Source organism: Pleurodeles waltl, chromosome 4_2, assembly GCF_031143425.1.
Source record: "Pleurodeles waltl isolate 20211129_DDA chromosome 4_2, aPleWal1.hap1.20221129, whole genome shotgun sequence".
In the NCBI taxonomy this organism is placed as follows: domain Eukaryota; kingdom Metazoa; phylum Chordata; class Amphibia; order Caudata; family Salamandridae; genus Pleurodeles; species Pleurodeles waltl.
In genome coordinates this window covers 1,042,644,112-1,042,656,619 of record NC_090443.1, presented here as the reverse complement: position 1 = coordinate 1,042,656,619, position 12,508 = coordinate 1,042,644,112, and the positions used below count along the sequence as shown (strand labels likewise).

The window sequence follows — 12,508 nt, the reverse complement described above, 5'->3', positions numbered from 1 at the left end:
TGATTGATTAATTGACTAGGGCGTGCCAAAGAGTCACCTCGGACAACGAGAAGAGTGCACCAGTTTATCACCATGCCACACTCACTTGCGGAAAGGGTGGCAAGGAAATTTCATGCCTTTTCCCACTGCCATCATGTGGTATGCCCCACGAACTGTACAGACACAGCACTTCAACCACCTCACCACGCAGCACACCTTTACCACAACAGACACCACTCGCCCTACACCAACATGCAAAGTTTATGTAATGCCAGGGGCTGCTGCACGGAGGCATATGCGGACTTTCCTGGAAGAACACGAGACAGCTACATTTTCCATCAGTCACCTCTTCCACATAGTCTAGTTACTTTGTTGCTATGTGGCTCACTGGTAAGTAACAACACCTTGCGCTGTGGGTACATGTGCACTTGGGAGTGGAATCCTATCCATAATCATTCATACCTACATTGCACACACATCACCTTCACACCCGCAGCATGTATATACACATGATGTATTATTTTTAAAATAAAAGGAGCCTTTTTTTAAATGTCATGTCTTTGTTGCAGGTGATGCTCTCTCTGATCTCCTCAGATCTTAGACATCCAAACACACTACCTAAACAGAGGTACAATAGACCGCACACATACACGCCCCATTACTGAATGCACAATGAGGACTCCGAAGTCACGATTAAGCGGTCCCAACATCACTGGGTGGGAGCCCATGTACTCCCTAGAAGTGTTTTTCAGCTATAGCATAGACTAGGGGTGCTATATTAAGTATCTTATGCCTCGCACTTAGTTACAGAGGCCTTGACTATTGTTTTGATCAGCTTCTTAGGGCACATCCCATTTAGAACCCTCCCTTCACCCCCAACTTTTTAATGCTCTTTGAAGCACTGCTTTCAGTGCCTGGAACTGACACTCTCCCTCCCAAAGTGAGAAATGTACATCACTAGATGAAAGAACTTAATATAAATATCAGAATACAAGACTGCTTAACTAAATCCTTTATTGTTTTAGAAGTACAAACTACTTTGGGATAGCATTACACAGTTATACACAGTAGACATTTAACCTAAATCATGAATTATGGGCTATAAATCATCATTGGTAAAGCGGGAGTGAGCAATTAACGTGAAAGCAAGCGACATTCTGCCTTTGCTGAGCATCTAAACGGTCTGAACCTCTGAGCACTTCTCTGTGTACGCCGGGGGCTTGGCTGCCAGTAGCGGCTCGCGGTCCTGCCCCGGGGTGGGCTCCTCCTCCTCCTGTAAAAAATCCAAGCGGATGTTAAATGCAGGAGGCGGATGTAAAGACAAAGGAGAGACAGAAGAGGAACTGACATGATCATAGAGCAGACGGCAGGGATGGGTAATCAGAGGAGAGAATCAAAGCGGTAGAGCTGAATACAAATTCCACAGAACTGGACCTAGAAGCCTTCTGTAGTGGGAATTATAGGTCGTCTGGACTGGTCAAGACCTGCCTTTGGTTTGGGGGAGGGTGGTGAAAATAGCCCTAACCCTACACAGGATGAGAAGTGAAATCCAGGTCATTTCCTCCAAGTTCCCAGCCCAATATCACTGCACCCACCCCTGCTTGGAGTGCGTTATACCTCCTGACTGAAGACAGAGAACAAGAGAATGAGCAAGGGTGCACCAAGACCTGCTCTAACCATCCTTAACCACATGCAACCTGAACATGCAAGAGCAGGATTCAGTCGATGGATGTCTGCCAGCTGCTGCACAAACTGCAACACCTCACTGTTCTTCCTGCCATGTGCTCACCTGCGGTGTAGGCTTCTGACACCTTAATTTCCATGCATGGCGACATGGTTGTAAATTTGCAAAATATGGATTATATGCAGTAGCCGGGTCACACTGTGGCTCAACACAACATGGTGCTGTGCTATAATCCTTTCTACACTAGGTGCACAGATTCAAACCTAACCTTGACTGTGCAGATGTGTAACACGAGGTTTCTGATCTCAGCCTCCCTCCCAATGAGTGGCAGTCAGATTTGTATTACAAGCACTTCGCGTTATACATTAAAGTGGGGATATGGGAATATGTTCGGTTTTCACATAAACGCATCTCTCTCCGCACAGGTAGCACAGTACAGTCTTGAAGCATAGACCTTGCACGCCTCACAGGGTACCGCGAGGTGGGATTTAGTTCTTGGTCCAAGGTAGCCCACCGTTGGGGGTTCAGAGCAACCCCAAAGTTACCACACCAGCAGCTCAGGGCCGGTCAGGTGCAGAGTTCAAAGTGGTGCCCAAAACGCATAGGCTTCAATGGAGAGAAGGGGGTGCCCCGGTTCCGGTCTGTTTGCAGGTAAGTACCCGCGTCTTCGGAGGGCAGACCAGGGGGGTTTTGTAGGGCACCGGGGGGGACACACTACCACAAAATAGAGCATTAGTATTATCTATTTTTACCACTATTTTACCTCTAAGGGGAACCCTTGGACTCTGTGCATGCTATTCCTTACTTTGAAATCGCACATACAGAGCCAACTTCCTACATTGGCTGTGCGCTCAGAGATCCCATGGCGGAGGGGATCTGGAATCCTTCCTGGAGGTGAGCTGATGATGTGCTGGAGCGTGGTCTGTGTCTGACTGGGACGCGCGGTTTCTGTCTTCCTCTGCTGGAGACACAGAGTGGAGGGTTTCTCCCTTTGTGGAGCACCTGTGGGCTCCGCCCGCTGGGCCACGCCCCGTCCACCCTCGAGGTAGGTGGGGGAGTTCCCGCCTTTTTACCAGGATGATGGATGGACGACTAAGTATTTTTTACCCATGTTTCTAATTATGTATTGTATGTGCAGATATGTGTGTATGTGTGTATAAATATATATATATATGTGTATGTATGTGTATATGTTGTTTCTGTGCCTGGCATGTTTCTATGAATTTCTGCTCTCTTTTTATCACACTTATCTACTCATCGCTCTTATGTCATGTCTCTATCAAACTATCCTCCATTCTCACTCGGACTCATCCCAAATCCCTTCAACCACTTTCATCTCCTAAATATCTCTGCCTAAGCTCATCCCTCCACCCCCACATCTAACTCACCAAACCTCACTCTACCTCTGTGACCTCCCACACAACCCTACTAAATTCTCCTGCACTCATCTCACCCTGCTACTATGCTCTCCCTAACCCTTCCACATCCTCTTTCCCCTCCGCCCCCCTTTTATTCATCTCAAGCCTTTGGATTGAGCAAATGAAGGATAAACTCCCAATTAACACTTCTGGATTTCTTTCCTCCTCCACCCCTCCATTACTCCAGTCAATCTAACTAACAAACTCGCATATCCGCAACTCAAATTAACTCATAATAATACTAAAACTGTACTCCTTATTAAATTATACTAATCCATCACTAATTCTTGTTGGGTACCGGAGTAGCGTGCTACTCATCGAAAAGCGCTTCGACGCCTCGTCAGGGGTAGTAAGCGCTATATAAAATACGATTACAATTACAATTTACCAAATTCGGCTGCGCTCTCCACTCCGACCTGTCAACTTTACAGATATAATAGAAAACATTCTTATAATTACCGTATTAGGGGCACATGTAAAGCACAGGCGCTTGATTCCAGAGCCCAGAGAGTACAGGGAAATGCAGAGAGCCAGGCAGGTGGCCACCAGCACCATCACCTTCACGCCATTGAACATGTTCTGCAAAAGATGCGATGAACAATATCAAGTCAGCAGCATCACCAACACCTCTAGGCACATTAATACAGCGCACTGAAGACACGTCTATAACTCATGCGGCCAATAAATGGGCACGAGTCATGCACTGCAGCACAAACCTATGTGGGATAAAGTGCCCTGACCACGAGTGATCCAGATACCACAATTTACCAGGAATGTATTGTAAACATAAACCTGGTAAAACGCGTAGCGCAGGCCGAATGAATTTCAAAAGTTGTCAAACTCTGATGATGCAGTATTCAGGTTACATAATGCTGGGGGTTCTCTATTCCATATATTAACTTCATCCCCATGTGAGTGGGGTCAAGGCACGGTGTCACTTTCTAGCCTCCGGGTCACATTATAAGCCCTTAAGAGTGTCACTTAAGTTGCTATTCCCACTTCCGTCCCCAATTCAGAATCAAAGTATCAACAGACCTTCTATACCCTTAGCCCTCCCTCAATCAGCTGAACTGAGGACATTTGACAGCAAAATGGCATCTTTGTATTAAAAGGCTTTGGACTGGATGTTTTGGAAGGTCACAATAGGAAAATAATCCCGTTTGGTTTAAAAAAAAAAAAAAAAAAAAAAAAACACACACACACACCTTCCCCCTTCATAAACCTCAGAGTGGGCTCTCTGTCCTAGTGCACTGACCCTCTGGAGCCCAGGCTACAACCTAAGAAGGGGACTCTGTCCCGATGCCCTGACCCTCAGAAACCCTGGCTACAAACCTCAGAGTGGACTCTATCCTGGTGCCCTGACACCTTGGCTACAAACAAACCTTAGCGTAGGCTAGAGAACTTTGCTGGGCATTTGCAGTGACTGAAGTTTGAATAACAATATTAAAGGCCAACAGTTTCCTCATTACATTATTACAGTAGTGACCTCATATTATTAGTAGCGACACAAGACTTTTGGTCTCAGTCGCCTTCCACTGGGCATCACATCTTTCCGTATTACAAACAAACACTGACCCAGAATCATCTTCTCTTGGATGAAAATGAGAAATATCACTGACCTGGTCAGTCAACTGCTCTGCCTCCCGTAGCTCATCCTGCTAAGTAGAGCCCTCATTCCTCTGAACTCCTGACCCCTGTCAGGAGTTCGAGGCCCTCCTCCACCCGCAAGCTTCTGCCTGCGCCTCATTCCTGTTGTCTAGTGGAAGAGCTCTGCTTTCCTACTAAGCTGCCCCTCTCCTCCTTTTCTCTGCTTCGCTCTCTGTGTGCTCTCTTCCGTGTCTGCCCCCTTGTGCCCCATTTTGCCGTTCACTCTCCTCTGTGCTCTTTCTGACTTTTGCTTTACTTCTACGCTTTTCCCTCCACTCTCTCGCACTCTCGCTCCACCTGTCTCCCCCCCCCCCCCCAACGCTGCTGCCCCTGCGGCCCTGCCCCCTCCTCTTCTCCCCTCTCTCACGTGCTGCACTCCCGCCGATGCTGCCCCAGCCCCCTTTTTTTGCGCCGTTTTTTCACCCCCGCTCCCGCCTACCAGCTGTCCTCTCTCTCCCCTCCCTACTTAATGGCGGCGGCCGCACGCAGCCGGCACGCCAAAGGCAAGCCCGTCTGTGCCTGAACTGCACCCAGCACCAGAACCCCTGGCTCTCGCTCCCCCACCGCCACTACACCCATCTTCGTTACGACGCCATCACCCTCCACGCCCTCAACACCGGCTGCTCACCCGCCTGCCATCAAGCCACCCCGCAGCTCCCCTGCGGACCCTTCTCCTGCCAGAACTGCAGCTTCACCAGCCTCCACCCAAACGACCCTCCCAGGCAGGACGCAACCATCTCAGATGCACCCTAGTCAACACCCGCTCCGTCCACAAACACGCTGTTGAACTTTGGAATCTACTTGACTCAGCTTCCCCAGACGTCGCCTTCCTGACCGAGACCTGGATGAACCCCTCCTCAGCACCCAACATCGCCATAGCCATCCCGGATGGCTACAATATCACCCACAGGGACCGCTCCAACAGACCAGGAAGAGGCATTGTCATCGTCCACAAGAACACCCTCAGGATCACGACCAGCACCGAAGACACCCTCAACACCGCCGAACACCTGCACTCCCAGATCCACACCGACCCAAACACCACCCTCCGAGGGACCCTCTTTTACAAAGCCCCCGACAGCAGTTCAGCGACTCCATCACCAACGTCATCAGAATGCACGCTCTCGCATCCACAGACTACATACTCCTTGGGGACATGAACTTCCACCTCGAGAACACCAACGATAACAACTCTACCACCCTGCTCGACAACCTCTCCAACCTCAGCCACAAACAGCTCATCACAACACCCACCACCTCTGCAGGACACATACTTGCCCCCATTTTCTCTGCCAGCAAACACGTCTCCTTCAGCCACACCACCAAACTCCACTGGACTGCCCACCGCTACATCCACTTCTCCTTCGAGAAACCCACAACACAAAATCACCGCAACAGATTCCCAAAGACCAACTGATCACTACCCTCTCCCGGAACCCATCCATCGACACCACCAAAACACTGACACAGCAGCCCACAATCTCAGGCAATGGATCGACAACTGTGCCAACACTCTTGCCCCGATCAAAATTCCTTCCAACCGACGCACCGACAGAAAGGCCTTCTGGTTCAACGCCGACCTTCAAGAATCTAAGCAAACATGCCGAAGACTCAGAAAGAAGTGGTGCCAACATCAGACACTGGACAACTACACAACTTTCAAAAACTCCATCTGCAGACACCACCAACTCATCCGAAACGCCAAAATAACCACCTTCAAAGAACGCATCAACAACAACGCACACAGCCACAAAGAGCTCTTCAACATCGTGAAGGAGCTCTCCAACCCCCGGCTCCAATGTCGATATCCGCCATCACAAGACCTCTGCAACTCCCTAGCCACCTTCTTCCACCGCAAGATCGCAGACATCTATGACAGCTTCAGCACTCAGACCCCCCCGTCAACCACTGACACCACAGACTCACCACCCACCAGCCTCCTGCTCTCCTGGACCCACGTCAACAACGACACCATCGAAATCATGAACACCATCCACTCTGGCTCACCACACAACCCCTGCCCTCACCACATCATCAACAAAGCAAGCTCCATTGTCGCACCGCAAATGCAGAAGATCATCAACAGTTCCTTTGAGTCCGCCACCTTCCCGGAGAGCTGGAAACACGCTGAGATCAACACCCTCCTCAAGAAACCTAAGGCGGACCCAAAGGACCTCTAGAACTTTTGGCCCATCTCCCTGCTCCCCTTCCCGGCAAAAGTCATAGAGAAAATTGTCAACAAACAACTGACCCGTTTCCTTGAGGAGAACAGCACTCTGGACCATCCCAATCTGGATTCCGCAGCAACCACATCTCCAAAACTGCCTTCATGCCGCCACAGACGACATCAGAACCATACTGGACAACGGCAAATCCGCAGCCCTCATCCTCCTGGACCTCTCAGCCCTGTTCAACACCATCTGCCACCACACCCTACGCAAACGCCTCAGCAACGCAGGAATCAGTGACAGAGCCCTGGACTGGATATCCTCCTTTCTCACCCGCAGAACTCCGAGTCCGCCTCCCTTTATTCTGCTCTGAAGCCACCAAAATCTGCGGCGTACCCCAGGGTTCGTCCCTCAGCCCAACCCTCTTCAACATCTACATGGCTCCGCTCGCTAACATCACCCGCTCTCACAACCTCAACATCAATGACACCCAGCTGATCCTCTTCCTCACCAAGAACACCGCAAAGACCAACCTCCGCGAAGGAATGAAGGCCATCACCTAATGGATGAAGAACAGCTGTCTTAAACGGAATTCCGACAAGACTGGGGTCCTCATCTTCGGCTCCACCCCCACCGCATGGGATGACTCCGGGTGGCCTGCCACACTGGGAACCGCACCGACACCCACCGATCACGCACGCAACCTGGGAATCATCCTGGACTCTTCACTATCTATGACCCAGCAAGTCAGCGCCATCTCCTCCTCCTGCTTCAACACCCTCTGCATGCTTCAGAAGATCTACAAATGGATCCCCACTGAAACCAGAAGAACAGTCACCCAAGCCCTTGTGAGCAGCAAACTGGACTACGGCAATGCCCTCTAAGCAGGAACCACGGCCAAACTCCAGAAAAGACTGCAACGCATCCAGAACACCTCTGCATGCTGGACATCCCCCACCACATCACAGCCCACGAGAGATCAGCATTGGCTCCCCGTCAACAAGAGAATCACCTTCAAACTCCTCACCCACACTCACAAGGTATTCACAACACCGGACCAGAATACCTCAACAGACGTCTCTCCTTCTACACCCCGACAGCTTCGCCGACCTTGCCCTCACCACAGTCCCATGCATCTGCAGAACAACCACCGGCGGCAAATCATTCTCGCACCTCTCCGCCAAGACAAGGAACACGCTTCCCACCTGGCTGTTCGAGCAATAGCAGCCCCCCAGCGCCTTGAGACCCTCACGGGTGAGTAGTGCGCTTTACAAATTCCCTAATTGATTGATTGATTGATGAAGCACATGGAAAATATTTTTGGATTTAAAGTAAGATTAGTTTGAAGTAAACTCATCTCTCTGGAAGGAAAGCTCAGGCAGAGAGCGTTCACCTTTGAAAGTTTAATGTTCTTCATATCACAAATTTTGCAAAAAATTTACAAACCGGGGGTTACGCAAGGAGTGTGCAAAGATTATTAGGTGAGCACAGACTCCTGTAGCTCCTGATTATTGAGCAGTAGTTTGTCGAGTTTCCCACATTTCCTGAATACACTACTTAGACTGATCCCACAAGTGACTTGACACAAATTGCACTCGTACAAAATGAAAACACTAGATTTTATATGAAAGTTCCACTCTCGTAGAACTTCATGAGCTGTGACTACTGTTTTGTAGATTCTGCAAGGAATACACAACCCTTACAAAGTCACACATCACCGCTCCATACAGTTCAAGTTCTTTTATGTTTAGATTTTTTTTTTTTTTTTTTTTTTTAAACTCTTCAAAACAAATACATACTCTTAAAATAGTACCCCCTTTCCCCACTCCACACTACCCACTACAGAAACCCCTACTATCCACAGGGCCCTAGCAAAGCACTCTGCCCAAACAAGCAAATTCCTCAGGTCTCTCCCATTACTTCTGCCAGCCAATCCCTCACGTGCAACTTAAACCCAATGATTGTCATCACAGTATTTCTAGTTCAAGCTTGCTTGCAGGGGCACATGCCACATCCAAGAATTCAATTTTTCGTCAAAAGTGCTGGTGCTTCAGTCCGACAAGAAATGTTCTATTTTATAAAAAGTAGTTTAAAAATCACAAACGTGACCTATAAAAGTACAAGCAATCTAATAAAAGATGAACATTAACATTTTGGAATCCTAATCCACATGCACAAATATTCTCAGCATTCACAACGACATTAAACTCCTCTGCCCTTAGATGGCGCTCATTCAGAGCTACCCAGAATTTTAAGAGAATTAGGCGTAACTGGGCACTGGGCAAGGCCGCTGTAGGACATGGCTCTCCTTAGGCAATGATCCTAAAACATTCAGCTTTTTCCCCTCTTCCTATACTGTCTCCCTGTGCTGGGTCTTAGGACTCAGCAAACTTCCCCGGTGTCTGGCAGAGGGGACTAAGTCCCCTGCCCTACCTGTAGTAGGAAGACACGGCGGGCACAGCACACCGGTTAACCGTGGCAGAGGGCACTGGGGAGAAACCCTGGTTGCCAGAAGTATGGGCACCTTTGCTGCCCCTATTGCCAACACCTGTGGCCACGTCCATGGCTTGATGGAGTAGGCCTGCGGCCAGGATGAGTAACCCTTGAAGGGGGGCCACCTCTGAGGGCGCCCTATCCAATCAACGTAGGGACCAGATAGAGAGGCTACAAGGAGAGGTAAAGCCAGACAGGTGCATCCCAAAGGATCTGACAGGTAGGAAAGACCTCCTAAAAGGGGGGTCTCCTCTGGAGGGAAGCAGCCCAGGACCCCAGGGAGGAGACAGACCCCTGATAAGTGGCCCTGGCCACAGGCTCTAACCTCCTGTGTGTATGGGGCAAGTGCGGGTGCTACCCAAATGTGGAGACCACACCGACCTGCATAAGGTGCCCCGGGCCTTGGATAGACCCCACTAAGGGGTGCTGGGGAGCTCCATACACATGTGCGGTTACCAAGTCAGAGGCCCAACCAATGCATAAAGCTGCATCGGGGCACCATATTACAAACAGTCTAGGACTCGGAGTCCTTTCCCTCTTGCAATGCAGGGTGAAAGTTCACACACCATCCAAGTTTAGTAGACTTGAGTGAACCTCCTATTTGGAGACTGAACATCTCTGCCTTGTTTGTCTGCTGGCCTTTGTTTTTCTCATCTCCCATCTTAACCCAGACACCTGGGGAGTGACTTAGCTGGGAGCGGCTAGGTGCCCAGGGTAAACTACAATACTATGGGGGTTGCAGTGGGGAGGGCAACTAGAGTGCTGGGCGGCAGGTGGAGGGCAGACTGGGGCACAGGGAGTCTGAAAGCAGACGGGCATCCACTTGCTAGTTATCAGGGCACCCCATTAGGGTGTCAGAAGCAAGTGTGTATAAGAGTGAGTGGGTGCGCACCTGTGCCAACTGATACCCTGGCCCAGTGCACTGTGGTCCCTGAGACCAGTCGACAGACTCGGAGGTGCCCAGCCCTGCCAGAAGATCCAATGCTGCAAAATAGTAACCAAGTTCAGCACCTCCAGAATGGAGAAACGGTTCTGGTTCTGCCAGCGAGGTCCTAAGATTGACATAGCACTTTACTAGTGTGGCTGAGGCCGTGGGTCTGGGATGGAGAGTGCGAGCACTGCGGTATACATTTTTTCCTGCTGCCAGCCCCGGGGAACACCCTGATTTACATAGGTTACACTGATTGTGGGGGAACATGAGGGTGGGCCTAGTGCTAACACCGGGTGGGCATCTTATGTGGGTGCAGGGAGGGAATGTGCATTTTCTCCAAACGTATATACAGTGATTGATGTTTAACACAGTAGGGCCTATTATCATGTGTTGCTTTGTTCATTGAGATTCATGCCTACGTTTACATTGTCTATTATGCGCTGCATGCACACTATGATTGAATTGCGTTGATCAAGTGTGTGTGTGTTGAATACAAGTTTACTATACATACAACCCATGTGAAATCTTTTTGGGGTTGTTCAGCCGGGGTGTTGTAGGAACATGCAGTGCTGTTGCTTTACACATTGCCTCCGAGATAAGCCGGACTGCTCTGTGCCAAGCTACATAAGGTTGAGCACGGGTTATCTAGTGGGTGTACAGGACAGGAGTACCGCGCTCTGCCAGGCTGGGCCAATACTTGAGTCAACCGGACTGAGCTGCCTCCAACAGCAGCTAAATACGGGAAAGCCCTCTGATTATCCCAGGAATCCCACATATAATTACATGAGGGTTTACCTCTTACATACCTTAAGTCATATAGCCTTGTCTCCCTTTTGCATGCCTTTTTCCATTTGCTTTTCGAGAGGTGGGAGGCCGCTGCCAGCTTAAAATTTCCCATTTGTATAGCCACAGCTAGTTTCCCTAACCTATTCCTTGTCTGCACTGCCCAAGTTAGCTCACTCTTTACAATTTCCTTTGCACAAAGGAGCGATACCTTTTGGGCCTCCATGGTCCACAGTTTATCCCAGAACCTCAAAGTAGATTTGAAGGCCAAGAAATTCCAAGCCTGCAAATCTGCTTCCAATCTTATCGCGGGTCCATCGCACTTTTAGACAGACCAAGCAATTTTTCAAACACTTGCCCTTATTCTTTTCCGAGCTTGCCTAAGAGCTTAATGCCAATAGCTCGGCTCCATACAGGTCTTGTGTGGGAACCACCTCATGTTGTACTTCATACAGAAATGACCCTCTTATGGATTACTACAGGCATCACCGAACCACCCAATACCACACCCACCACCACTCGGAACAAGATCACACGTGTGGCAAGCACAAACTCTGAAATTATTCAAGAATGCGATATCACAAGTAAAACAAATATCATGTTACACCACAGCACAATAACGCCACACCGTATGTTAAACCCCATTGTACAGCCACTTGTTATTCTTGTGACCCATATTAGAAATATGGGTATCTAGTCCAGCCATGTCATCACATTATCCAAGGGTGAATAATTGCTCTGAATAACCACTGATTACTACTTGTGATGACAGCAACAAAGCCAGTCCACAAGAGCCATCAAAAGAGAGGCCTACAAGACCACGAGGACCGAGAGCCAGAGTTCAAGTTCACCATGACCCAACCCGAGGGTTTTTAATAACAATGGTCAAAGGCCATGGTTCTGAAGGTCACTCTGATCCAACACAATGGTTTCCAAACCACCAAAATCTAAGGTCAGGACTTCAACGCCACAATGAGACAAAACCATGGTTAGGCACAGGAAATCTTAAAATCCTAAGGTTAAAAGCTTGAGGGATTCTAAGATGACAGTGATTAATCGTAGGAGAATCGAAGACCTCTCCACGTCAGTTGTAGGACAGGAAAGCCACAGCATCATCAGCATCTTAACATTAAATACTTTTGTCTTGTGAAGAACAAACATGTAGTATTGTTCCGGGCTGTACACGCTTAAGAGTCATATTTTCAGTGACTTCGAAAACTCCAGGTGCTCTTCAGTTGCTGTTATGAACGCCAGCAATGAATTTCAGAAGTGTGCTAGCTGAACAGCAAAGGACTTACCACCACTGATGTGTGGCACGTGCGATAAAAGGTAACCTGCCGGTCTCAGCTGGCACAAAGTAAAGTACTAGGTTACTCGGTATGAAATAACATCAACCAAGCTAAAT

The 12,508-nt window shown here is 49.0% G+C and overlaps 1 protein-coding gene across 1 annotated transcript in view; it reads right to left on the bottom strand.

Annotated features, from left to right (window-relative positions):
* Positions 1 to 976: 976 nt before the first annotated feature.
* LOC138293689 (transmembrane protein 176B-like) overlaps positions 977 to 12,508 on the bottom strand; it is a 47,141-nt gene continuing 35,609 nt past the window's right edge. Inside the window, exons 6-7 of the mRNA XM_069232997.1 lie at positions 3,541 to 3,660; positions 977 to 1,252 (exon numbers count right to left, since the gene is read on the bottom strand). Of these exons, the coding sequence (XP_069089098.1) occupies positions 1,154 to 1,252; positions 3,541 to 3,660 (219 nt within the window). The 3' untranslated portion in view covers positions 977 to 1,153. The remainder of the gene's footprint in view (positions 1,253 to 3,540; positions 3,661 to 12,508) is intronic.